The sequence below is a fragment of the Opisthocomus hoazin genome, chromosome 10 (assembly GCF_030867145.1).
Source record: "Opisthocomus hoazin isolate bOpiHoa1 chromosome 10, bOpiHoa1.hap1, whole genome shotgun sequence".
NCBI lineage: Eukaryota > Metazoa > Chordata > Aves > Opisthocomiformes > Opisthocomidae > Opisthocomus > Opisthocomus hoazin.
Window position 1 is genome coordinate 15,499,204 of NC_134423.1, and position 23,517 is coordinate 15,522,720.

General features: G+C 39.0%; 1 protein-coding gene across 10 annotated transcripts in view; it reads right to left on the reverse strand.

The window, feature by feature from the left end:
- Positions 1 to 23,517, reverse strand: part of TJP1 (tight junction protein 1) — a 216,182-nt gene that overhangs the window by 5,302 nt on the left and 187,363 nt on the right. For 5 of the 10 annotated variants that reach the window (XM_075431500.1, XM_075431499.1, XM_075431497.1 and 2 more), the window contains 18 exons: positions 22,421 to 22,526; positions 21,427 to 21,577; positions 20,763 to 20,871; positions 18,535 to 18,754; positions 17,462 to 17,646; positions 17,236 to 17,331; positions 16,721 to 16,803; positions 15,449 to 15,659; positions 14,805 to 14,905; positions 12,603 to 12,956; positions 11,933 to 12,184; positions 10,309 to 11,208; positions 9,878 to 9,972; positions 9,150 to 9,374; positions 4,673 to 4,723; positions 3,744 to 3,919; positions 2,586 to 3,027; positions 946 to 1,163 (listed from right to left, as the gene is read on the reverse strand). In XM_075431500.1, coding sequence (XP_075287615.1) covers positions 946 to 1,163; positions 2,586 to 3,027; positions 3,744 to 3,919; positions 4,673 to 4,723; positions 9,150 to 9,374; positions 9,878 to 9,972; positions 10,309 to 11,208; positions 11,933 to 12,184; positions 12,603 to 12,956; positions 14,805 to 14,905; positions 15,449 to 15,659; positions 16,721 to 16,803; positions 17,236 to 17,331; positions 17,462 to 17,646; positions 18,535 to 18,754; positions 20,763 to 20,871; positions 21,427 to 21,577; positions 22,421 to 22,526 — 3,975 coding nt within the window. The remainder of the gene's footprint in view (positions 1 to 945; positions 1,164 to 2,585; positions 3,028 to 3,743; positions 3,920 to 4,672; positions 4,724 to 9,149; positions 9,375 to 9,877; positions 9,973 to 10,308; positions 11,209 to 11,932; positions 12,185 to 12,602; positions 12,957 to 14,804; positions 14,906 to 15,448; positions 15,660 to 16,720; positions 16,804 to 17,235; positions 17,332 to 17,461; positions 17,647 to 18,534; positions 18,755 to 20,762; positions 20,872 to 21,426; positions 21,578 to 22,420; positions 22,527 to 23,517) is intronic. The other 5 variants (XM_075431504.1, XM_075431505.1, XM_075431498.1 and 2 more) reach the window with 2 other exon arrangements.

The following is a 23,517-nucleotide window of genomic DNA, read 5'->3' on the forward strand; positions in this document are numbered from 1 at the left end:
TTAAAAGAAACAAATCCCCAAATCTGTAAGCAGCCTTGCTCATGCTTCTCTGCGCTGTAGCTGCAACGTCCTGCTTGTCTGGATTTATGGTGCACTGGGCTGAACGCAGCTTTCAGCGGCTCAAGAGCCTATCACTCCTACCTAACAGTTAAAAGGTATAGCACATAAACATATAGGTCTATTTTTAGTTTAAAACTCCAGATACTAAAATAAGATTATTCAGTTGAGGACCATGCTATGTTTGGATACAAAGATTCAAAGTAACTGCAGACTGCAAGTAACACTTTAACTGCAAATTTATGAAATTAACTCCCGTAGTTTCTTGACTTGAGGACATTAGGAATCTGACAGGTGAGAAACGCATGTACACTGGACTAGTGGTATGAAAGACAGACTTACTATGAAAAAAACTGCTCAAGATATGCCACTCAACCTGTATTAATAACACAGTTGGTAATATAAAAGTTAGAATTTTTTTTTTTAAATCATGAAGCTGTTTTCTTTAGAGAAATTGGAAAAAATAAATGCTGAGTGTATTTTCAAGTGTTGAAGTAAATTCCAAGTATTTAATCCAAGTCAAATTAGTTTAAATCATGTGCTTTATAATTATTTTGGTCATAACTGTGAGATGAAGAAATATTTCTACGAAGAACTCCTAGAATAAGCCCCTGCACTTTGTGGGGGAATCTACAATTTCAAAGATTCTTTAAAAGATCATTTAGAACCTTCCTTTAGTGCACTAAGTTAGTTTCATATCAGTACTTAAGTCTACAAATTAAATATTCTCAAATCACAATTCAGAGCCTCCATCTTGCTTGCAACTTTCAATACTAAGCAGAACACTGCTTCCTTTATACTTCTTATGAGTATTTTCATATTCAAATTCACTGTTGTTAGAAAAGAATTGTATTAAATAACAGAACGGTGTACAGAGCCAGCTCTTACCTTTCTCTTTGTCCAAAGGTGGAAGTATACTGTTGTCTCTGCAGACCTTGAAATATATTTCTTGCTCTATTCCCTCTGGAATGGCTCCTTGTGGTATGATAATACTAACTCCAGTCTCTATGGAGCTCAATACACCACCATTGCTGTTAAATACACCTCTTGCTGTGGCTACAACAGTGTGTCCATCTTCTTCCTCCTCATCCTCGAGTGCTGAAGGGCTGAATATAAGACAGAAAGCTTAGCAGTTTTATCAGTATTTTCTTCCTGAAAGTCAGTGGCATACTTTCCTCTAATATTTTAGCAGAGCACAGCCTAGAGTAGGCTAGCACTGATTTTTGGAAAACATTAAATGTGTCTGACACATGACTGCACAGGACAACTAAGGCGGAAGTAATTCAAGTTCTGCCACAAGAAGAGAACATTTTCACAAAAAACCTCCAAAGGCCACAACCTTTGAAAATTATTAGAAAGTAGTTAAAGCAAGAACTTGGATCACTTGAATCTTATGTTTTCAAACGCCCACTTCTGGGATTATATAGAAAGAGCTTGCTGCAGCTACACACTTCAGCTTAATACAACTACATGTAACTAAAAACCTCAAAGTTTCTTTTTTCCTCCCAAAACTCCATTCTGACTTTAATACTTTAAGGACCAGTAATTCTTACTCAAGACACACTGAACCCTTCTACTCAGATATACATTGAAAACAAAGCCCATAAACACCCCACCCCCCCTTTTTTCCAGGTTGCTCAAATATAACTGAAGAGAAACACATAACATGATCAAATGGCTAGTTTGAGTAGATTTCGGATAAATTTCTAAACAATTTCACTCAAAGAACCACTAATTACAAAATTTCTAGCAGTCTACACAATTATATATAACATCAAAACATTTCTCAGGTGCTTAGGAAAAAAATAGGACTCATTCTTCTATTACATTTCTGAGCTGCTGAAACATCAAGCAAGATTTCAAGTCTGATTAATGCATTATTTCTTCGAAATCAAATAATAATGAAACACTGTTCTGCAAGTATTAATGAAAAGAATTTAACAAGTCAACAAATAGCTTCAGATAGTAAATACTACCTGTTGCTCTTGACATAGTTCTTACAGTTACAGCACATTAGGCATGCACAAGCTGCTTTTAAGCAGCTGTTTTGTCTCGAAGAGAACCAATACAAAACTGCTAAAATTACTTTGTCTTTTTCACAAGTATTTTTAAAATATCCCTTACACACGTGTACCATGAGGTGTGTCTCTAAGCACAGAATGAATACAATTTGGTGCAACAGCTATCCTTAGAAATTAATTCCACCTTCTAGACACAAATTGAGAGGACAATTGATTACTATCTACCAGAAGATCTATAATTATAGTGTAAGAAACATTAAAAAAAGCCATGCTACTTTAACAATAGGATGCAAATGATGCAGGGACATGTGACATACTTGAAGTATCTATCCAAATGCTCTTCAATGCCTTTTGGCAGAATTTTAGAATCATAATATCAGTCTTCCAATTATAACATTAACAGAAATTGGAAGCACCGCAAAGAAAAAAAAGCTGTATTTTTCACGGGTTTTACAGATGAACTCCTACAGATGTACTAATGGAAAGAAAAAAGCAGCAGCAGCTTACCTTACAGGAATGGCTTTAGGCACAGCATTAACATTATTTGGTTGATATTTAGGCTTGTCAACCTGTACAGTAAAGGTATCCATTCCACTATCAAACTCAGGAGGCTGCGATGAGCTGTGTGCTTTCAGAATCGGTTGAGGAGAATTTGGAGATTTTGATGGCAACTCTGGTTTATGCTGAGCTTCATTTGGCAAGAGATTATGGTTGAATTTAGGACTTTCAAACTTGCGCTCAAAGGGCCTTGCAGCACTAGTGTAAGGTTTTGTTGTAAAGCGGTTGTAAGCAGGAGTGACTGTTTTCTGAACCTGTTCAGTTCCATTAACGGGGCCTTTGTCAGGGAAGCTTTTCTGAGGATAAAAAGTGGACTGCACAGTGTCCTCTCTAGAGGATCTGAAAATTGCTGGCTTATTCTGAGGTGGAGGAGGGTCAGACACAGAGTTAACTGCAACGCAAATAAAGATACCAAAACTTGTCAGTAACCATCAGAAATTTCTAGTCACATACACAATGGCATAAGAATACTTTTTAGTCAATTCTTAATCTACAATATAAATATACACAGGTTAAGCTTAGCTCTCTCAGATCATCTGTCCTCTTATCTTGTACGTTCAGGCAAGTTGTCTGATGTTTCATTGAACAGATATGTTAGATACAATGGTATGATCTTTCAATAAAAAGGTTAGACTGTTTCATATCATGACAAAAAAAATAGAAAACCAGTACTGAAATACTATCATGCACTTGCACAAACTGGTAAATTCAGATGGACTGTGCAATCTATGTGAAAGTGAAAATAACTTTTTTTTCCTGTTTTTAGAAGACTACATCTATTACTTATGCCTAAGAATTCTGGTCCAAAGCATAGAGAGGTACATTTTTAAGTACTGGAAATTTTACTTCATCTTTGCTGAGACCATTAAATATGGAAAAAGACAGTGAATATTAACACCTGGAAGTTATGGTTTCAGATAGGACCACCAACTCATTTCACACAACTCAATCCCATTACAGCAAAAAGCTATTTTCATTAGCAATTATTCCAAGTTTCAGTGAGCGAACAACATAGTTACCAGTATAGACATGCTGAAGCAACCACACAAGCACCTGACAAATGATACTTGTTACTACATGAGACAGGTTGGCTTTGCAAGGGCTCACCTTCAGAAAGTGCAGGCTTGTGATGGGCTGGGAGAGACAGGACAGGACTATTGATTGACTGAGGTTGTGTGTACTGGACTGAAGGAGCAGGAGGAGGAGTTGTAACTTGAGGGATTGGCTCATAGCGTTTTTCACCAACAGGCCTATCCATTGATTCGCTGTCAGTTGGTTTCCCCCTGTTGAAATAAAAGAAAGAAAAATTTGACTGTTCGGTTTCCTTGAGGCTCTGAGCTCTCGCATTCACTGTTATTTTTTTTTTCTTCTATGATCACCTGATTTCCATCTCTTCCTATAAACATTAAAACATTGTTTTTAATATCCTGTCTCAAGTATAAAAACATTTACTGATAAGCACAAGAGATTAAGACAACATTGAATCTTTAGAAGATTGGTAACACAAACCATAGCAAACAAAAGGCAGATGACATTTCAGGTGTATTTGCATAATTGCCTACAAGATCTTTATCTTTCAATTTCATTTACAATTTCAATTAAAAAGTGTTCTCTAATTTAGAAGGTGTTCAAAATAAAAAGACAAATCCAATTTTTGTGGGGGTTGGTTGTTTCTGAAAAACACAATTAGCCAATAGGAAAAAGCATTCTAGTACAACTTTTCTAAATACACCTAGTATTTGAACAATGCCATCTTAATTAGAAATGCAATCAGCTTAAGCTTCACTAGCTTTATGTGCATGGTGTAGATGACTAAAATCTTATTTTCAAGACATTCTTCTTGTAGTATGAGTATTTCTCCAGAAGTTTCTTTCAGAAAATGACTGATTTCACAAATAACTGATTTTGATCTACAATATATTGTACTTACTTTCAGAATTTGTGTGTTTAAAATTTTAGGTGCACATAATGCCTGTGATGAAATGTAACAAGTGAGAGGACACCTGAAAACATCCTCACATCAACAACAGTCTTACCACTTGATGTTCCTTTTCAAGTAGTCATAGCTAGTGTAAGAGCCAAGAAATCTAGGTGATGGCAAAGCAAACAGCAATAGAAGAATGAAAGAAAACAGTCATTCTATCTTGAGCATATTATTTCTTCACACTTTTCATGTTAGTCCTAGCAGTTCTTATATGACAAGGTTGTTGAAAGAAAGAGACACTACTTGTAACAATGATGTTTCTGTTAAGACCTTTATCATACGCATATAGTAGGTGGTCACTGTACATATATTTGAGAGACTTTGTCAGTGAATTAGGAGGCAGTCAACATTGCAAATTAACAGATATTGGAAGTAAGAACGAGATTCACTAAGCCCTTTTTTTCTTTTACAATCTGCATAAACAAAGTTATTGAATATATTGAAAAAATGAGCAAAATATAAATCCCATATGCTAACAATCTCTCAATTATCGTCCAATTTGCACTGATTTTTTCAGTCAACACACACAGAATGACGATGGGTTTGTATCACAGATCATGTACTGAAGGTACATTCACAGCAAATGTTTTCTAGCACTATCAGCTCATCCAGTTGCAGAGCCCACACTGTAACATGCTTCTGATTGTGTTTAACAGTTCCTAAAAAGACATCTTCGAAGAACTGTTTATGAACAGTAGGAGAGACAGAAAACTGTAAGTATATTGATGACCTTTCCTTGATTTTTAACACTTCTCTTGCTTGTATGTTGGAAGAAAATATATTTTACATTAGGACAGCCTTCCCTCACCCCTGCACTTTCTGTATGCTCATAAAAATGTAACAGACAACAGTTCTAGACACCGACAGTCTTACCGCTTCAGAGAAGTACATTATGAAACTAAGAAAAGGGCTGATCAACTTTTTTGAAAGTCTGCTTGATGACCAGATGCAAGTGATGGTCAGCTAGCTAAACAGCATCTGTATGAACGTGTCCCTGAAACGAGTGTTGCAAGAAAAAGATCATTTTAGATCTGCTGTATAAGCTTCCATTCCCACTGATTTATGTGAAGCCATTCATCTAACAGAAGTTATTACTGCACACTCACTCCCTGTTGTCTTTATTCCCAGGTGGGTAGTAGTTGCTTTCTCAGAAAACTGCCCACATGAAACCACTCATGCCCAGAGGGGATACTAACCAGCACTGCAAAAGCTTGGAGAAAAAATGCAATACACTCCACACCTCATCAGAACTGCTTGCCAGCTTTCTGAGGAATTAAAAAATTGGGAAGGGTAGTACATTTTGATGGAGGGAGCAGAAGAGGGAGTTGTGACAACACAAACACAACCAACACAAAGCTGTGCTTAATATGAAGCACATTCTTCTGTCATAGGCTCCTGTCCAAGGGTCAGCTACAATCTCAGCCACGTTGCTCAGAGCCTGTATGCAATGAAAGTCGTCCATAACAAAATGCTTGCTTACAGCTTGTATCTAAATTGAGTTCCTGTAATTATTGATATGCTGTTTTCCAAGCTGTTTCCCACTTCATTTTTGTCACAAAACTGTTGCTTTATTTTGAAATGAAGTAGAAATGAACCATTAGAACAAACCAGCGGGCAACAGGTTATAAACCTCGGTGTACAACGGAAAACTTAAACTGCATTGCTGATCTTCACTTCCCATTCAAAAACTCCACAACTCTGACAGACACATAAGAGCCCAGCTAGAGCAGTTTAAGAAGGTAACACAGGGCACTGTTCCTCACTGCCTCCTCAGATGAGGCTCTAACTGATCATGTCAGTACTCTGGACCTTACTCCATACAAAATTTGATAAGCTATATCAAAAGCTGTATCAATATCAAAATCAATCCAGATATATCAATCCAAAATGATAAACATTCTGCAGCATGACAGGCTAATGCAGGTAACTACACTGAAGGAAGCATAACAAATCCATGACTCAGCTACAGGGGTAGTAGCCTCATAAATTGCTCCAATTAGATCCACTGAAATATGTTCATCTACAAGTTCTATTTTCTCACATCAAGACAAGCTATACCTTATTCTACAGTTACTGACAACTAACATGCAGATATGGCACTACCCACATAAAGCAGCTTCAGCAGTGACATAAATTTCCTAAATGATGCAAATGAAACCCCAACAAATTAAGAGAGTAAACAAATTTGTACACATGTAATGGGAAGAATAAATACTTTCACAATACTTACACAGTAGCAGATAACTTCACATAATTTAATGATTAGCATAAATATTAAGAACTGGAAGATGTAGCTATTGCTCACGAATAAATAAAAGCTGTTCTCCCTACCCAGAATACATTATATGGATTATGCAGGAGCAAGACATTGCATTATCAGCAGTTCTTCTGTCATCCAAATTTAGTCCTGTTTATTTTTAGAAGAGTTTATTCACAGAATAATAATCACCATTTAAATTCACTGGAAATAAGATGAATAACAAGCAAGTAACAGGGTACAAAATGGAAGGTGGTGAAAGGAGAGTCCTAAATATGAATGCTTTCTCCAAATAGCAACTGTTTTGTGTTTCCATGCAAGGACACTGCGGCATGCTTCTAGAGGCAGTACTGTCCAATCGAGTAGTGTTGTTGTTTATCTCTTTTCACTTCCATTAGTATTTTAGTCCTTGTCTACCTGCACTGGACTACCCTAGGTAAGTTTTATTTCCCATGTCTGTCCCTTCCTGTTAAGGGTTACATTCTTTTATAAAGAAAAAACACAATACATTTTTGTCCCCTGATATATGAAACTATCAGCCTTAAAACCAGTATTATCTTATTCCTCCGTGGCAGCAAGATGTCACCTTCCCATAAGCCCCGAAATCATACACAAACTCACAACAAAAACAAGACCAGAACTGAACAGCCAAATAACGGAAGTGTCACAGAAGACAGAAGTGGTAGGTAGAAGCATGGAAAAATCTCCCTCAGCTATCAGCTGTTCTGCAGAAAAAATTCAATAGCTGTGTGTATCTCTCATGCTTTTCTGAATGTGTGACAACACTGCAGAGGATAACAAGTGTACAACAGAAGCTTATAATGCTCTCCATCTGAAGACATTTACGATCTTCACAGTTACTTGATGAAATCTTACAATATTTCTCCCTAAGCATTATTTGCATTTATGATGGCAAAGTGCCTACAGATAAAAATGGACGATCTATGGGTAGCATTGCTTTTTTGTACATGGGAATGCAATTCTGAAAGCTACTGCAATGCATTATGAAGCCAACCAAGACTTATTTTTTTTTTTTAGGTCTCTTCCTATGATACCCAGAAAGCAGTACAGATATGCTCTCATCTTTCCAACAGAAGGCACAGGGCAAGTGAAAAGGAAGGATAAAGAACATTATTGACTGAGAATCAGAACTTATTACAGATTACTATACACATTCCTTCCTTAGCATATAAAAAAGTAAAATAAGAAATAGTTACCATATGCAGACTTCTTGATTAGAAGGAAGTGAATCCTTTAAAACCTATCAAGCTTTTGGAAAGATTCAAATATTCTCAGTTCATAGAGGAAGACACCAGAGATGACAGAAAATCTTACGCAAGTAAGAACAAGATTCCTGCATCCAAGCTCACACCCTTTAAGACAAGCACTGGAATACAGCCTATCAAGTACATCAAAGACAGCTTGCACGTACACTTCACACTGTAGAACTTCAGCAAGCTAGTTTCTTCTTTCACTCTAAAGATCTCATTTACATCAAGGTTGACAGATTTTCAGCTTGACCTGAACAGCCCAGATTTCAAGGGGGAATGCAATCAAAACCTTCAAAAATGCCCAGTTCTCAGCCTGCATGCAGCAAGCCGAGGCAGTTTTTCACAGTAACAGCTACAAATGCATTGTTAGTTTGAATTAAAACAAATTTTGGCAATGTGGGTAACTGTGGACAGTATTCACAAAGTTTGCGTAAGTATCCTTCAAGATAGCCGGTTCTTTACCCGAGCTAAATCTGTGTACGAGCTTTCACGCAATTTCTGTATCAAAATGTTCCAAATCAAGGAAGCAGAGCAATACCGGAAACAGATGTTTCCATCAGATTAAGTTCTGGCCTCTGCAATATTCCCTACAGGCTCAGTTTCCCAGTGTCAAACACGGCTAACGTGAACAAGCCTCTCTGCAGCATAAATGCACAAAGACCTGGAATAAACCAAAACAGTGGCTTTGAAAGATGTTTAAGCACTCAGTATTCGTTAGATTAAGGAAATACCTTGTTACATTCTGTTAGTAAGTGGTAAGCAAAAGTAGCATGCTGAAGGTCACAAAGCCTTCATTTCATTTACCAAAAAAAGAAGTTATGCAGTTATATGTTTCCAAACTAAAGCCACATGTGAACAGATAAACTGACTTTGTAATCACAAAATAATTTCAATTAGATACCATGAACCCCTGGAATTCTATTGATGGAGGCAGAACTTCTGTTTTAGTCCTATATGCCTCCCTCCTTTTTCAAATTAAAAAGGAAATCCCCAAAACTTACTTAGAATAATTGGTGAAATTCAGCTGATTCTGCGAATGTATAGGTTTAGTGGGTTCCGAATGATGGCTGGCAGGAACTTGCGCAGATGGCTTATTTTCAAAACTCCTGCGATCGAAGTATGAGAGCTGCTTTCGATAATACTCTTCATCTTCTTCAGGATCATAATGATTTGAACGCACAATCTCTTCAGGCGACTTCACTTGAGGTCTCTGTGGCTCAGGGGCCCTAACCAAGAATAATAATTTACATCTGCCTTGCACAGTTGAACAAGCATGAAGTACCTGAATTTTAATTCTATTTTATAACCTAGCTAGTAATAAAGCAACTGAAAACTAATTCTTATAATTACATACCCTGCCTTTTTAATCCATATTACATGTAAAATAAATAGGTGTGAGATAGTATAAAGAAAGAACATCCTTACTTCCCTTTATAACCTTACCTTTCCCTTTTGTTTTGCTTTCTATTTATCTCAATTAAACATAGCCAGTATCTCCATCTTACTTTTTCCTGTTTCTTCCTCAGAAATGCTAAAAAAAAAATTCTTGTACCCTTCCCCCACTTCCCAGCAATCACATCCATGAGAACTGACTTTATACCCTACCTTATTATACAGAAACCATACTGACACACTCTGCAGTTTTCAATTTGAACCACTAAGATGTGTTTTCTGAATACTCAAATCTCATATTGAAAACTAAAATTTAATTAATCAGTTGTGCATCTACCTGTACGTTGTTTTGTCATGTTCATACTGGCTTTGAGAAGTTGGTTTTGGACCACTCACACTTGTGAGTGTAGGCTTAGGTGCTAGTTCTGGAGGCTGTAAAGAAAAGCATAGCATATTCTCTCAGATTCTAATGTACAGAAAGATACAGCACTTTCAGTAAGAAAGCTAAGACTGCTCCCCCCTTCCCCCAAAAGGAAAACCAGAATGAAATACTAGTGAAAGATGAATTGGAAGAGTTTTCAACATGACAAGATCCCCTTCAGTGTTTTCCCAAAAGTTATCAACTTCTGTTTTTAAAACATACTGCAGCTGAGTTGCTAAGAAGCCATTCCACAAGCAGTAAAGCTTTCTCTCCAAGACAGTACTTTACCTCTTGCAACGTAGTCTGACTAGCAAAAACCAGGACTTAAAACAACTTAAATGACTTACCTTGACAGCTGATGTATCACTTGGGTCCTTCATTTTTTCCAAAGACGGTGATCTTCTCCTTTCAAATATCTTAACCCTGCTTCGCACAGACTGTGGTTTCATGGCTGGATCTTCTTCTTCCTCTGCTAGAGATGGCGGTGCAGGCAGTGGTTTACTGTTAGAAGGCAAAACTTCTGGTTTGGTTTGTGATGAAGGGGGAGGAGGAAGAGAAACACCTGAAGTGCTATGAGAAGGCTCATATTGTCCAGCTTTAGCGCTGTAAGCTTGAGGAGGACCTTGTTCATAGCTCCTTATATGTGGGTCAAAGTACTGCTTCGGTTCAGGAGATCGAGATATGGCTGACTGGTATGGCTGAGCTTCTTGTTTGTATCTACCATGCGTGTCATATCCAACTGTATGTTGGTCTTCGTATCGCACTTGTGGTAAGCTGAAGTTTTTGGGTGCATGCTCGTAGCGAGGTCTGCCATCATAGCTCATTGGAGGGGGTTCCTCAAAACGAGGTTGTGCTGGATAATAGCTGCGTTCTGTGCTCTCTTCAATATTTTGTCTGGAATCAAGATCCCTAGGAGGCTGGTTTTCATAAGCTGTTCTTGTTTGGTTGTAGGGCTGTTGTTCATCATAATATGCCCAGTGCTCCTCATACGGAGGCACACGGTCATCATAATGTAGGCGAGGTTCATAACCACGAGAAAATTGATCCACATAGTTTGTGGAATCATACCTGTATGTTGACTGTTCATAGTCCCTACTTGGTTGTTTTTCTGCATACTGAGCCTGGGATTCATAGATCAGATTTGTGTCTCTTTCCTGTCTCTGTACTGGGTGATTAATTGCTGGCTGTTTTAAGACATAGCTTTGTCTGGATGCATCTTCACTAATATATGGATCCTTTCGGTATACCTGTTAAAAGAGAGAGGTATATTTCTCAGTTAAAATGAAGAGCAGCTGCATTTGAAACATAATATTTTAAACAAACCTAAGTTTTAAATATTTGCTTTAATTTTGTTTAAAAGCAGAATAATTTGATGCAGTTGCCCGCAATCACAGGAAGCTGAACTTAGTGATTCAAGAGATCCCTTCCAGCACTATTTTTAAGGAAAAACATGTGGGTAGATTAAAAGGGAAAGACAAAGGTAACAGTCTCTCATCCTTGGGGTTTGGTGTCAGGGGGCCATGCAGCATTGCTGGGGAAGTCCATAAAGTCAAAGTCACCCAACAAATTGGATTAATCTTCACGATCTAGGATTTAGCATGATTTAAAGTATACAAAGATCTAGTGTTGTTTTAGGGAAATAACAGATTTTTCTCAAGGCCTCATTAATAAACAGCAGAACATTGACAAGCTAAAAAAGTCACATGTAAATTGAACAAAAATACAGAACGCAAGCCTTTTCTTAAAAATGTCATCTTTTTGAGAAGTGAAAAGTATACAGTTTGAAGCCATGCACACAAAACATTAGATGATGCTTAGCCATTCAGATGCACTGTTTTTTCTGCAACCTGCATGACCTCTTATAGAAAAAAAATTAAAGGCAATTCTCAAAAAAAAAAAGGTTAAAACAAAAAGATCATGTGCTAGCTTGATGTATAGCAGGAAATCAGCGCAACAGTGTGGCAGAGGTACCTTTGCTGGATCTATATGCGGCGATAAGGATGATGGCTCTTGATCTCTTAGGACTACATGAGCTCCCTCAGTACTTGATGGTCTTAAGGGGCCCGCTTGTGGTTGATAAGAGTTGTAAGGAGCAGCAGTAGGCTCCTCCAGTCTGACATTAGTTAGGTTTACATTAGCATTTACTGCAGAGGTTGATGAGGTTGCAGGGTTTGAGTCAGGCGACGGGGAAAGGTAAGGGACTGCAGGTGAGGCTTCTGCTTTCTGTGAAGTGTTTAAAATATTTTAAATATACTGCTATTGAATCACTGTATGACTTTTTCATTCATATTAAAATATTTTAAATGATGTTCTGATCAACGCAGCTAGATGTAGAATCAAATGTACTGAAAGTATCATGCACTAGCACTTCCAGAAATTCAGTATGTTGAAGACTAAAAAAGTAAAACATTTAATCAAAGTAGAGTGGTACTTCAATCCCCCTCCTGTCAGCATGAGTCACTAAAACAGGCAGGGCAAGGTGACTCTCCAATTCATTCTAACATACTATTGTCACTATTGACAGATTCTTGTATGCACTCACCATACTGGTGAGCAGACTATAAACACGGATTTTCCATTCAAGTGAACTTGCAACCTGAGGTAAATGTATACTGGTCAGTGTATAAAGTTACTTTCTTACCGGCTGAGAAGTAGTTGCTTTAAATCCTGAAGAATCTATTCTGAGATTTGGCTGTGGCTGAGCGTGAGATGCGTAAGTAGTGTAAGTCTGAGTTTCATGATGCACTCCAGAGGAGTCCTCTCTAACAGGTTCAGAAGAACGTGTAATAGCAGATTCAGGAGGAGTCCCAACCTCATCATTCAGAGTTTCATCCAGTTCTTGATCAGTATAGGCACCCCCTTCTGTATCTGTGTCTTCATAGTCAGATGTGTGTCTACTGTCTGTGCTGTACATAGAATATTCACTACCAGGAGCTGAGAGGTAAGAAAGCCGGTCATCGTGTAGATCAAGGTCATCACTAGTAGCACCATCTGCCTGTGTCAAACAAAATCAGAGTACATATTTATTGAAACACCTTTTAAAGAATGCCCTTTTTCTTGCAATGTAAAGCCAGGAAATTTTTTTGTGAATAACTAAGAACTGAACAAATGGAATGCATTTATCTTGTTCAGAACCACAACAGAAAGTCTGGTAGTTATATAGTTAGTTATATTCCAAATCCAGCAGCACAGCAACAGTATGAGAAATCAACAATCTGACTATCACAGGGGAGGAGAAATGAGGTTTCAAACACTGAAGATGTTAAGCTTACACCTTAAAAGCCTTTTCTGCAGTCTACCTCTTCAAATTATTTTACTAAAGGGTCAAATGATTCTCAGTATAATGGAGGCGATAGCGTATAGTGTCTACGGAAATCAAAGTGCACGGACAGATACAAAGCTGCACTTTAAGTGATACTATGATATTGGAATCATCAACTTGAAGGTAGATACAAGGCGGTGAAAGGAGCTCAATCTGAGCAGTAAGACAATCCAAATATTAAAAAACACGTAGCAACAGCTTGGTATCTGTAAATGTAAAATTTCCACTTACTAGAGTGACTGTAATCAAACTAAAGTAGATCCCTGCTGTTCTGAGAGGACAGGAAAGCTCTAAGATAAAGAGGCTTCTACATAATGTACTTAAACAAGTCTGACTTGCTACTGGGGGGCAGTGGGCAAGGGGAAAGCTCGAAGATAAAGAGGCTCCTAAATAACGTTATTTACATAGCTCAGTCTTGGAAGAAGCAGATGTGTGGAACCATAACAACAAAGGAATGGCAAAACAAACACTAAACCAGAACAGACTACCCTTGACAGATATGATATATGTGATGTCAGAACTGGGCATGCATAAGAGCAGAGGTCAACCAGTGGACACTTTGAGGAAGAGTGTATCCTTCATCCAGAGACCCCTGATGACCACCCGAGGTCATAAATAGACATATGCAAAAGAATATTAGCATATAATAATGAGTTCCCAGAAAAATAATGAATATGTAATTCTTTTCTTCGGACTCTGATGAATATGTATGTAGAACTTGTATACAGGCTATGCATTTAACCTGGACAGACACACACAATTGGAGGAGAAATCCCCCGTGTGTCCAGCACTTCAATAAAAGAACACCTGCTTAATAGTCTTCTGACTATTGAAGAGTCTTTAACTCTGGCTTTTCACGGCATCAGGCTGATCCATTACTTGCTTACTTGTAGTTGACACTTCGCTTGGTATCAGTTCTTCAAGAGGATGGATCTAATGTGCATAGTCCAACATGCAGCTTTGACAAAGCAGGGGGAGTTTTAGTGGGGAACACAGAATATTCATTTGCGATTTCGTATCTGTGTTCTCACAACTGAGAGACACGGTTCTCAGAAAGGTCAGAAAAAAACATGAATGCCACTTGATTTTAAGTTAACGAAAAAATAAATTCATCATCAAGCAGTCCCAGCCCCTAGTACCAATGCAGCAAACACCCAGAAGTTCTTTAATGAATAAGCACCCAATCCCCGCAAAGTCTTCAAAGCAGTAATACATCCTCCAGTTAACAGTGACAATGGGCAAGTGCTCTCACGTACTACACTGCTACGTGCACAAGGACAACTGCACAGCCCTCATTAACTGAGTAAATGCACTAACATAGTGACAAATCAGTTTTAAGCAGTTCAGTCAGCCATGAGGCATTACTGCTTTAGATCTTCAAATGCTGCTCAAAATAAGGAGGAGAAAACAACAAATTTCATTCCACAAGCATCTGCCCATATCTGTAATACCAATAAGAATGAAAGAACAAAAAAACCTCTCAAAGTTTTGTCATTTGTCCCCAAACACATTATTTCTTACCTTTCCTTCTGAAACCCACACTAGCTGGTTCTGTTGTTGCTGAATTGCTTCTTTTAGAGCTCCATACCATCCTTCATTCATTGAATTCAAGTTAATGGTAGCTAGAAGTACAGCAGGTTAGTTTGACTTATGATTTCTGCAGAACTATGAGAAGGATCTGTACCATCAGTAATAGAAGCAATATAAACTAGTGGGTTAAAATGACATGATTTAAGTATTAATGTAAATATTAGTATTCAAAGCAACCTTAAGGTCTATTTCAGTTTGGGACACTTTATCCCCTAGAAAATACCAAGTTAACAGTAACTTAGAATAGAGCAAGGCGGCAGTTTGCCCAGACTGAAAAAAAGTAAACTTACATTATCTTCCTATTTTTTAAAATGTTTGATTTTGGCTTATCATCCTGCAAAGCCACCAGATCTATTAGAAATGTCATTTTGATGTTTGATTGCTTTATGTTTGTGCAGTCATATGCAAATCATGCACACATCAATGAACTATTGGTTCTTGAACGGGGGAAGCCTGAACAAGTCAATAACTGCTTGACTTGGTCCATTTGCAGAAAAGTCTGGAGGAAGAAGTTACTCTCATCTTGCCTAGCCCTCCCACTCAGAAATACTAATCCGATATATCTAATTACTTACTTGTAAAGAGATGGTGATTATTTTTGCGTAGCTTGTGAGCTCTTTCATATAGCTTTCTGGCACTTTTTCGTGATTCTGGGCACAACCTCATTCTCATAGTCTTTACACCCTGCTTAGAATCAGGGTTTAAGAACACTACAATAGGATACCACTGGGCATAATTCAGACGGTCCACTGCATTAGGAGTGACATCTAATAAAGCATGTTTGTCCTGTTGTGATAAAAAGGATAGAGGCAAGAAAGTGAATCATTTATAGACTAGATTTATTTTTTTTTAAACACCCTCCACAAATTTGTTTTGTATTATTCACATAGATAATTGCTTCAAAGTACTGATTTAAATTCTTTTCCTTTTCGAATAACAAAATGACAGAAACCAAACCAATCCCAATCCCAACACCAGGCTACATAGGCACATAGCTTTTGAACTGTAGGACTGACTGCGTAACTGTAAGCTTTTTAATTTAAAAAAAAAATCTCCTCAAAGGAAGCAGGCACTAAACTAAAAATACGCAGTTTTCTATTAGTATTCTGCTAACAGGAAAAAAGAAAAGATTGAAACACAAGACCTAGTCTCATTACACACATCAATCTTCCTTTAAAAAAGAAAGTAGTAATAATTAAAAAATCACTGACAGCAAGAACTTGGCCAGCTTTCATCCAGTGCAAGATTTATCTCAAGCACACAGCACACAGTATCCCCACTTTGCTGCTAGAAAAGCTTTTTCCCCACCCCCACTTACGCATCTGGAAGGCTTGCAGTTTGTTTTATGGAAAGGAAATAAAAAGGTGAAGAGTAGAGCCCATATCATAAACTAATCTCAGAAGTTCTAAGGATAATAAGGAAGTAAGATCGAAGGACCCTTTCCCTTAGTCCTTGCACAAAAAAGATGGCGTCAAGTTACTGATTTGTAAACTGGGGTGGAGGAAGACTAACGACTCCATAAATAAAGTAACAATTTCTAGCTGTAATATCACACCATGGCTTTAAGCGGAAGAGGAAACAGCTTAGAACAGCCTTAATGGAGAGACAACAACACTCCCCACAACAAAGCCTAGAATTACTTCTAGGCTGCAGTTATTAATATGGAAAAGGAAAGGGGTGGTGTGTGTTTGGTTTTTTTTTTTTAATTAACCAACAGAAAAGTGATAGCTATTTTTAAAGCAAACACACTCATCAGTTGTTTTACATTTAAAACACCCAACACTTTACTTGACAATACCAGTTTTACTCCTCTTGCGTTAAAAGTACAGTGACAACAGAAGACTTACTCTATCGATTATCTGTTTTATAGTGTGAAGACGAATAATGCCAGAACTGCGTTGGTCAGTACCAGCATCTCTTGGTTCACTTTCTGTCAAAGAGGACACAGTAAAAATCTGTTGTAAGTTTACAACACATTCTACATTCCTTCGTTAAGATAAAACAAACCATTTCATACCTCAAATTGTCAATTCAGATTGAAGACACTTCTGCTTCAAAATAATACACAAAAATCTACCCACCGATTTGACCATAAAAATCACTATATCTTTACAAAAGTGCTTAGAAATAGGACAATAGGATACCAAATTAAAACGAAATTTGAGAAGGCTATAAATAGGACTAATATTACTTTTACCTTCAGAGTATTAATTATATGTAAGCAAACAGTGAAAAAGCTTACATTTAGTCTGTTCCTTTATATTGTCAACATCTTGTTAAACATGTGAACAGCTGAAGTAATAATGTAGAAGCCAACTATCTAGAAAAAGCTGACTGCAGAAAAACCTGATCTCACACTTACTTGCAATTTGAAAGATATCTGGTTCTTCTCTAGCGAGTTTCTCCCGCGCAACATCAGCTATTGGACCAAAAATGGTCACAGGCCTAAGAAATCCAGCTAGAAGAAAAAAAAAAGTCAAAATATATTGATTGCTTAAAACAAGTGCAATTTATTCTTAAATATATAGGCTAATACAAAGCAAATCACACCAACCTGTTAACATGCAACAGTAAGAATAAAGCCATACCTTCCCGAAGAACAACTCTTTCATAGGCAGGAAACTTTGTCTGAACAGGTTGGGCAGAAAGATCTTCTCTGCTTTTTCGGAGATTTCTTTTTGAGCTACGCAAACCTCGGAATCTCCAAAAATCTGCTCGATCTCCTCCTGCTGTCTTCGGAAGCGTGTACTGTACGCTAGCTAGCTGCTCAGCTCTAAGATGACAACAAATCCCAACCAGTTATCAAGGAAATGAGCTTCTGAAGTGATGCTTTACAAGAAAGCTTACACTTCCAAAAAACCACTACTACCTGCTGAATCAAGCCTTATTTCTGTATTAGAAAGTATATGACTGAACTACTGAGGTGGGTATCACATTTCTAATGCTTTATATAGCTGTGTCTCTTGTATTGAAAAGCAAGTTATAAGGTTTTTGTGGGCTGTACAAGAGCACAAACATCTGATCTGTGGATTTACTTTAACTTCGATTTGTTTTAACACTTTGTCAATTTTTCTGACTGAACCAGTTCTATAAACTAGTGTCCTGCAGACAAGTCCAATCATTCATTATGGATGTGTTGGAGCGGCTCCAGAGGAGGGCCACAAAGATGATCAGAGGGCTGGAACACCTCTCCTATGAGGACAGGCTAAGAGACTTGGGGCTGTTCAGCCTGGAGAAGAGAAGGCTCTGGAGTGACCTTACAGCAGCCTGCCAGTACCTGATGGGGCCTACAGGAAGGATAGGGAGGGACTTCTCACAAGGGTGTGTAGTGATAGGACAAGGGGGAATGGCTGTAAACTAAAAGAGGGCAGATTTAGATTAGATATTAGGAAGAAGTACTTCACCATGAGGGTGGTAAAACACTGGCACAGGTTGCCCAGAGAAGCTGTGGCTGCCCCCTCCCTGGCGGTGTTCAAGGCCAGGTTGGATGGAGCTCTGAGCAACCTGCTCTAGTGGAAGATGTCCCTGCTCATGGCAAGGGGGTTGGAACAGATGATCCTTAAAGTCCCTTCCAAACCCAACCATTCTATGATTCATTATACAGATGCAGAACTTAAAATTGTAGTTTTAAAACAGCAATTGAAGTATTTTAAGATCGTACCTATTTTTGTTAGGTATGATACCTCTTTCCACTTCTTTATGATTCTTGCCGATTCGGATTGCCAGCCATGAGCCCAGTTTGCCATTGTACAGAGTGTCCACCACCCGGAACACTTCACCTTTGTTGAAACTTAGTCCATAAGGAGATTCCTTTTCATATTCAAAATGAGTTCTGATATAGAAAGAATCCCCTACATCTGACTCAACAATGCGACGATAAACTGAAAAAAAGAAAAAGAAACCACCAAAATATAAAGCATTATGTAAGTTCAAGTGATGTCCTAATGCTCACAAAAATTACTCAAAGCAGTGTCTCACCCTAGTTCTCCTTGTTTTAAATACACAGTACTACTTCAAGAAGCCTTAATGTCTCAGAGTTGCTCTATTTTGAGCAGTATAACTATTAATAGCAAACTCTACCAACATGAATTTAGCTTTCATGGTCAGAAATTTGGTGCTAGTGCAAGCTTAATTCAGTTCCCCTGGAAGGCATGAATCTTACTGGGAAAGGGGTTTGTGTGTGCACACACACAGAATCACAGAATGGTCAGGGTTGGAAGGGACCTCTGTGGGTCATCTAGTCCAACCCTCCTGCCAAAGCAGGCTGCAGAGGACCTTGTCCAGGTGGGTCTTGAATATCTCCAGAGAAGGAGACTCCACAACCTCCCTGGGCAGCCTGTTCCAGTGCTCCGTCACCCTCAGAGGGAAGAAGTTCTTCCTCATGTTCAGACGGAACTTCCTGTGCTTCAGTTTGTGCCCATTGCCCCTTGTTCTGTCACTGGGCACCACTGAAAAGAGCTTGGCCCCATCTTCCTGACACCCACCCTTCAGATACTTGTAAGTATATATTAGGCCCCCTCGCAGCCTTCTCTTCTTCAGGCTGAACAAGCCCAGCTCCCTCAGCCTCTCCTCGTAGGAGAGATGCTCCAGTCCCCTCATCATCCTTGTAGCCCTCCGATGGACTCTCTCCAGTAGCTCCTCATCTTTCTTGAACTGGGGAGCCCAGAACTCGACAGAGTACTCCAGATAAGGCCTCACCAGGGCAGTGTAGAGGGGAAGGAGAACCTCCCTCGACCTGCTGGCCACACTCCTCTTGATGCATCCCAGGATGCCATGGGCCTTCTTGGCAGCCAGGGCACACTGCTGGCTCACGGTTAACCTGTCGTCCACCAGGACACCCAGGTCCCTCTCCACAGAGCTGCTCTCCAGCAGGTCCGCCCCAAGCCTGTACTGATGCATGGGGTTGCTCCTCCCCAGGTGCAGGACCCTGCACTTGCTTTTGTTGAACTTCATCAGGTTCCTCTCTGCCCAACTTTCCAGCCTATCCAGGTCACACTGAATGGCAGCACAGCCTGCCGGTGTATCCACCACTCCTCCCAGTTTTGTGTCATCAGCAAACTTGCTGAGGGTACATTCTAACTCTTCATCCAGGTCGTTGATGAAGAAGTTGAACAAGGCTGGGCCCAGTACTGACCCCTGGGGGACACCACTAGTTACCAGCCTCCAACTAGACTCAGCGCCGCTGATGACAACCCTCTGAGTTCTGCCATTCAGCCAGTTCTCAATCCATCTCACCGACCATTCATCCAGCCCACGCTTCCTGAGCTTCCCTAGGAGGATGTTATGGGAGACCGTGTTGAAAGCCTTGCTGAAGTCGAGGTAGACAACATCCACGGCTCTCCCTTCGTCTACCCAGCCAGTCATGCCATCGTAGCAAGCTATCAGATTGGTCAGGCATGATTTCCCCTTTCCTAGCCTAAGCCTCCAATGATCCCTCTGAACAAATACTCTCCCTTCCACCCTCCTTTCACACAATGAACCATGACAGTAGCCTTGGTCTTTGTTTAAGCAGCAAACTGTCACAGAACCTGCCAACTACTTTTCTAACTGTATTTTCATTATACATCAGTGTAGTCACTCGTTTTCAATAGCGTAACTACAACAGACTCTCCTGCTCCCCCCAGGATTTAATGCCAATACTTCTGTCAGATGCTAGGGATTTTTGTTTGTTTGTTTGTCTGGGGTTTTGTTTGTTTAGGGAGGGGAGTGTACTGTTACAATATCACCATCTAGTCCATTTGTAGTAGTAACCTATCCCAAACCAAAAGAATGTAATAGTGTTCATAAGGTGCCGATTTCCTCCAAGCCAGAAGTTAGTCATCATTCCCCATACTTTTTAATGTTGTTCCAAGCAGTCTACTGCATTGCTACCAATATACAAATATTTACCGTCTTTTTTCTTCTGTGCCAAAATGGTTACTTCTTCACCTTTAGGAAGATCAAGTAAAAAAAGGACAGCTTCTTCTCTGATGATATTTGTGAAGTCTACGTTATTTACCTGGTATCAATGAAGTAATCAATTTGATTCAGCATACAACATTATAACAGAGATTTAACTATACAATGAGAAATCTGAATAAACTTGTTGCTACGATTTTTTTTTAATTCGGTTTCATACACATACCCCCCAAGTGCATGTATCTCAAGATGTAACTTGTACCTCTAAATAGTCCCATTTTATTTCTTGATAAAAGCATAGCTTCCATAACAATAGGTAGCTGTTCATTTTTCATTCTTTAGATCAGCATTCTGGAGCACCCACAAACATTAGTAACACACAGAGCCCTTTGACAATATAGTGACTCAACTGTTAAAACAACCCAAACAACTAAACAAAACTGCCCACTGCATTAGTCTAAGAAACTGGATGCAAAACTTACTAACCTTCCTAGCAACAGTACAGCAACAGGAGACTGTGCTGCTCTTAAGTCATCTAATCAGTATACACAGGAAAAGAAATTGTATGAACTACAAAAGCGACATAATACTACAGAAAGAAAACGTACTTTGGTACAACAAAACTGTTACTGTACTGTTATTGTTTTTTACATACCCTGAGAATTTGGTCCCCTTCCTCTAATCCTTCTTTCGCTGCAGGGCTGTCTTCCAGAACACCAGCTACAAATATGCCAACGTCATTGCCACCTGCTAGTCGCAAGCCCACGCTATCTCCTTTTCTGAATTTTACCAGTTTCATGCTTGGCCTAGAGATTAAGGAAATATTCCACTTATAGGTATAATAGCATACAACATCCTAGTAAATTTGAGACTGAACACATGCAAAGAACTAATTTGCCTATAATTTCAATGGGAGGATATTATGCTATACATACCATTAAGTGCTTATCAACTGCAGCATTACACACACTCACTAGTGGCACTTCAAAAAACCCACCTGCATTTACTTGTTTAGTGGGGTTCATTTGTCCTACACTCATACGGTGATTTAAGTGAGGCATTTTGACACTCTCTTCCAAAAAAATTCCTCCTTTTAAAGAGCTGTGCTGGCATATAGACCTACTTTAGCTCTAAATAGATTAAGATTAATGTGAGACAAAACCAAACTAGAATCTACTCTCACATACACTAATGTCCACAAAGGAGATCCCAGCTGAACTGGGAGTTGACTCATTTCCACGTCATGACTTTGCACATTTCTGCAGTGACTGTTATTCATTGCTCTCCAATTATTATGAAAGGAAAAGAATATGGTACAGTATCTCTCCTCTCTCTGGAGAGGGAGACGGGGCAGGAGGGGTAGGGGTGCCCAGGGAGAGACAATCACTGCAAATTCTTTTCACCAGTTGATTATTTTAACTGCTAATTTCCATAGAAAATTAACAGACTTGCTCTATGACACAATGTCAGTGCCAACAACACTCAGGAATAAACATGAAGTCTTCATTCCAGTATTTCTGAACAGATGTGTCAGGACAGCATATTGGACTTTACATCAGACCATTTACGCAGGTTATTCATTATCTTGGATAAAAGCTTGGTTTGCTCAAGGACCAGGCAGATTCGAATAGAGTTTAGAGTTACATTACCGAAGCATTCCATCTTCATGGGTTGAATTGGGTAAAGGACCATCAGATGGACTGACTGGTAAATCCACATCTGGCTGACCTCCTTGTGCATACACTGGCTTTGGTTCTATTAAAATATTAAAAGATTTCAAATGTCCATTTGGTCATCTAAAGATGAGAAAGCAAAGCTTAGCTTAAGAGCTTCATGACTTCAGCAGCCTTCCTCTTAAACCCACTTAGAGCTAAAAAGTGAAATATTAGCAACTTACAACAGAAGAAACTCTCACTGTGCTTTTCAAAGCAGCACGATTACTGGCCTAATTATCACTTCAGCAAAAAACCCAGAACTTCCTTTGTACTTCATTAAGTACTCTGAACATCATACAACTGCAAGAACCAGAATGCTTCATACTCTCAAGACCACTTTCAACCTTGCTGTTTCTCACCTTGATTTATCAAATGTAACTTGTTCATTTTCCATTGGCTCTCTCCCTCAAGAATTCAATTTTTGAAACAAAAATACCACAAACACTAACTACTGCTGCATGCCTTGAGGTCAGCAGATTTCAACACTTCTTTTGGTCCAGCTGATGGCTCTTAAAGATAAGCACGTACCACAGCTCTGCTGTATACATTCTCTGGAGTCACTGGGAGGAAACTGCCACTGCAGTCTTCCCTCCGTAATGAACACAAACAGGGGCTCTTCCCTGATACGTGGCTGCTCATGTTAGAAGAATTTGTATTTAAGGCTTATCTCTGCACACTTGAAAAAAGTTTACTTCAAACTAGGCTGGCTTTGAACTAGTCTGGTATCCCTGATCTTCCCAACAACTGTTGCCGTCATCCTTTCAAATCACTGAACGGACTAGTTTGAAGTTAGGAATTTCAGACAATACAGTAATAACGCCTTTTACTGTATGGTGAGGACAAAAATCACATTATAACACAGCCCTTCCTTTAAGTCTCTAACGACCCTTTCCTAGCCTAAGCCTCCAATGATCCCTCTGAACAAATACTCTCCCTTCCACCCTCCTTTCACACAATGAACCATGACAGTAGCCTTGGCCTTTGTCTAAGCAGCAAACTGTCACAGAATCTGCCAACTACTTTTCTAACCG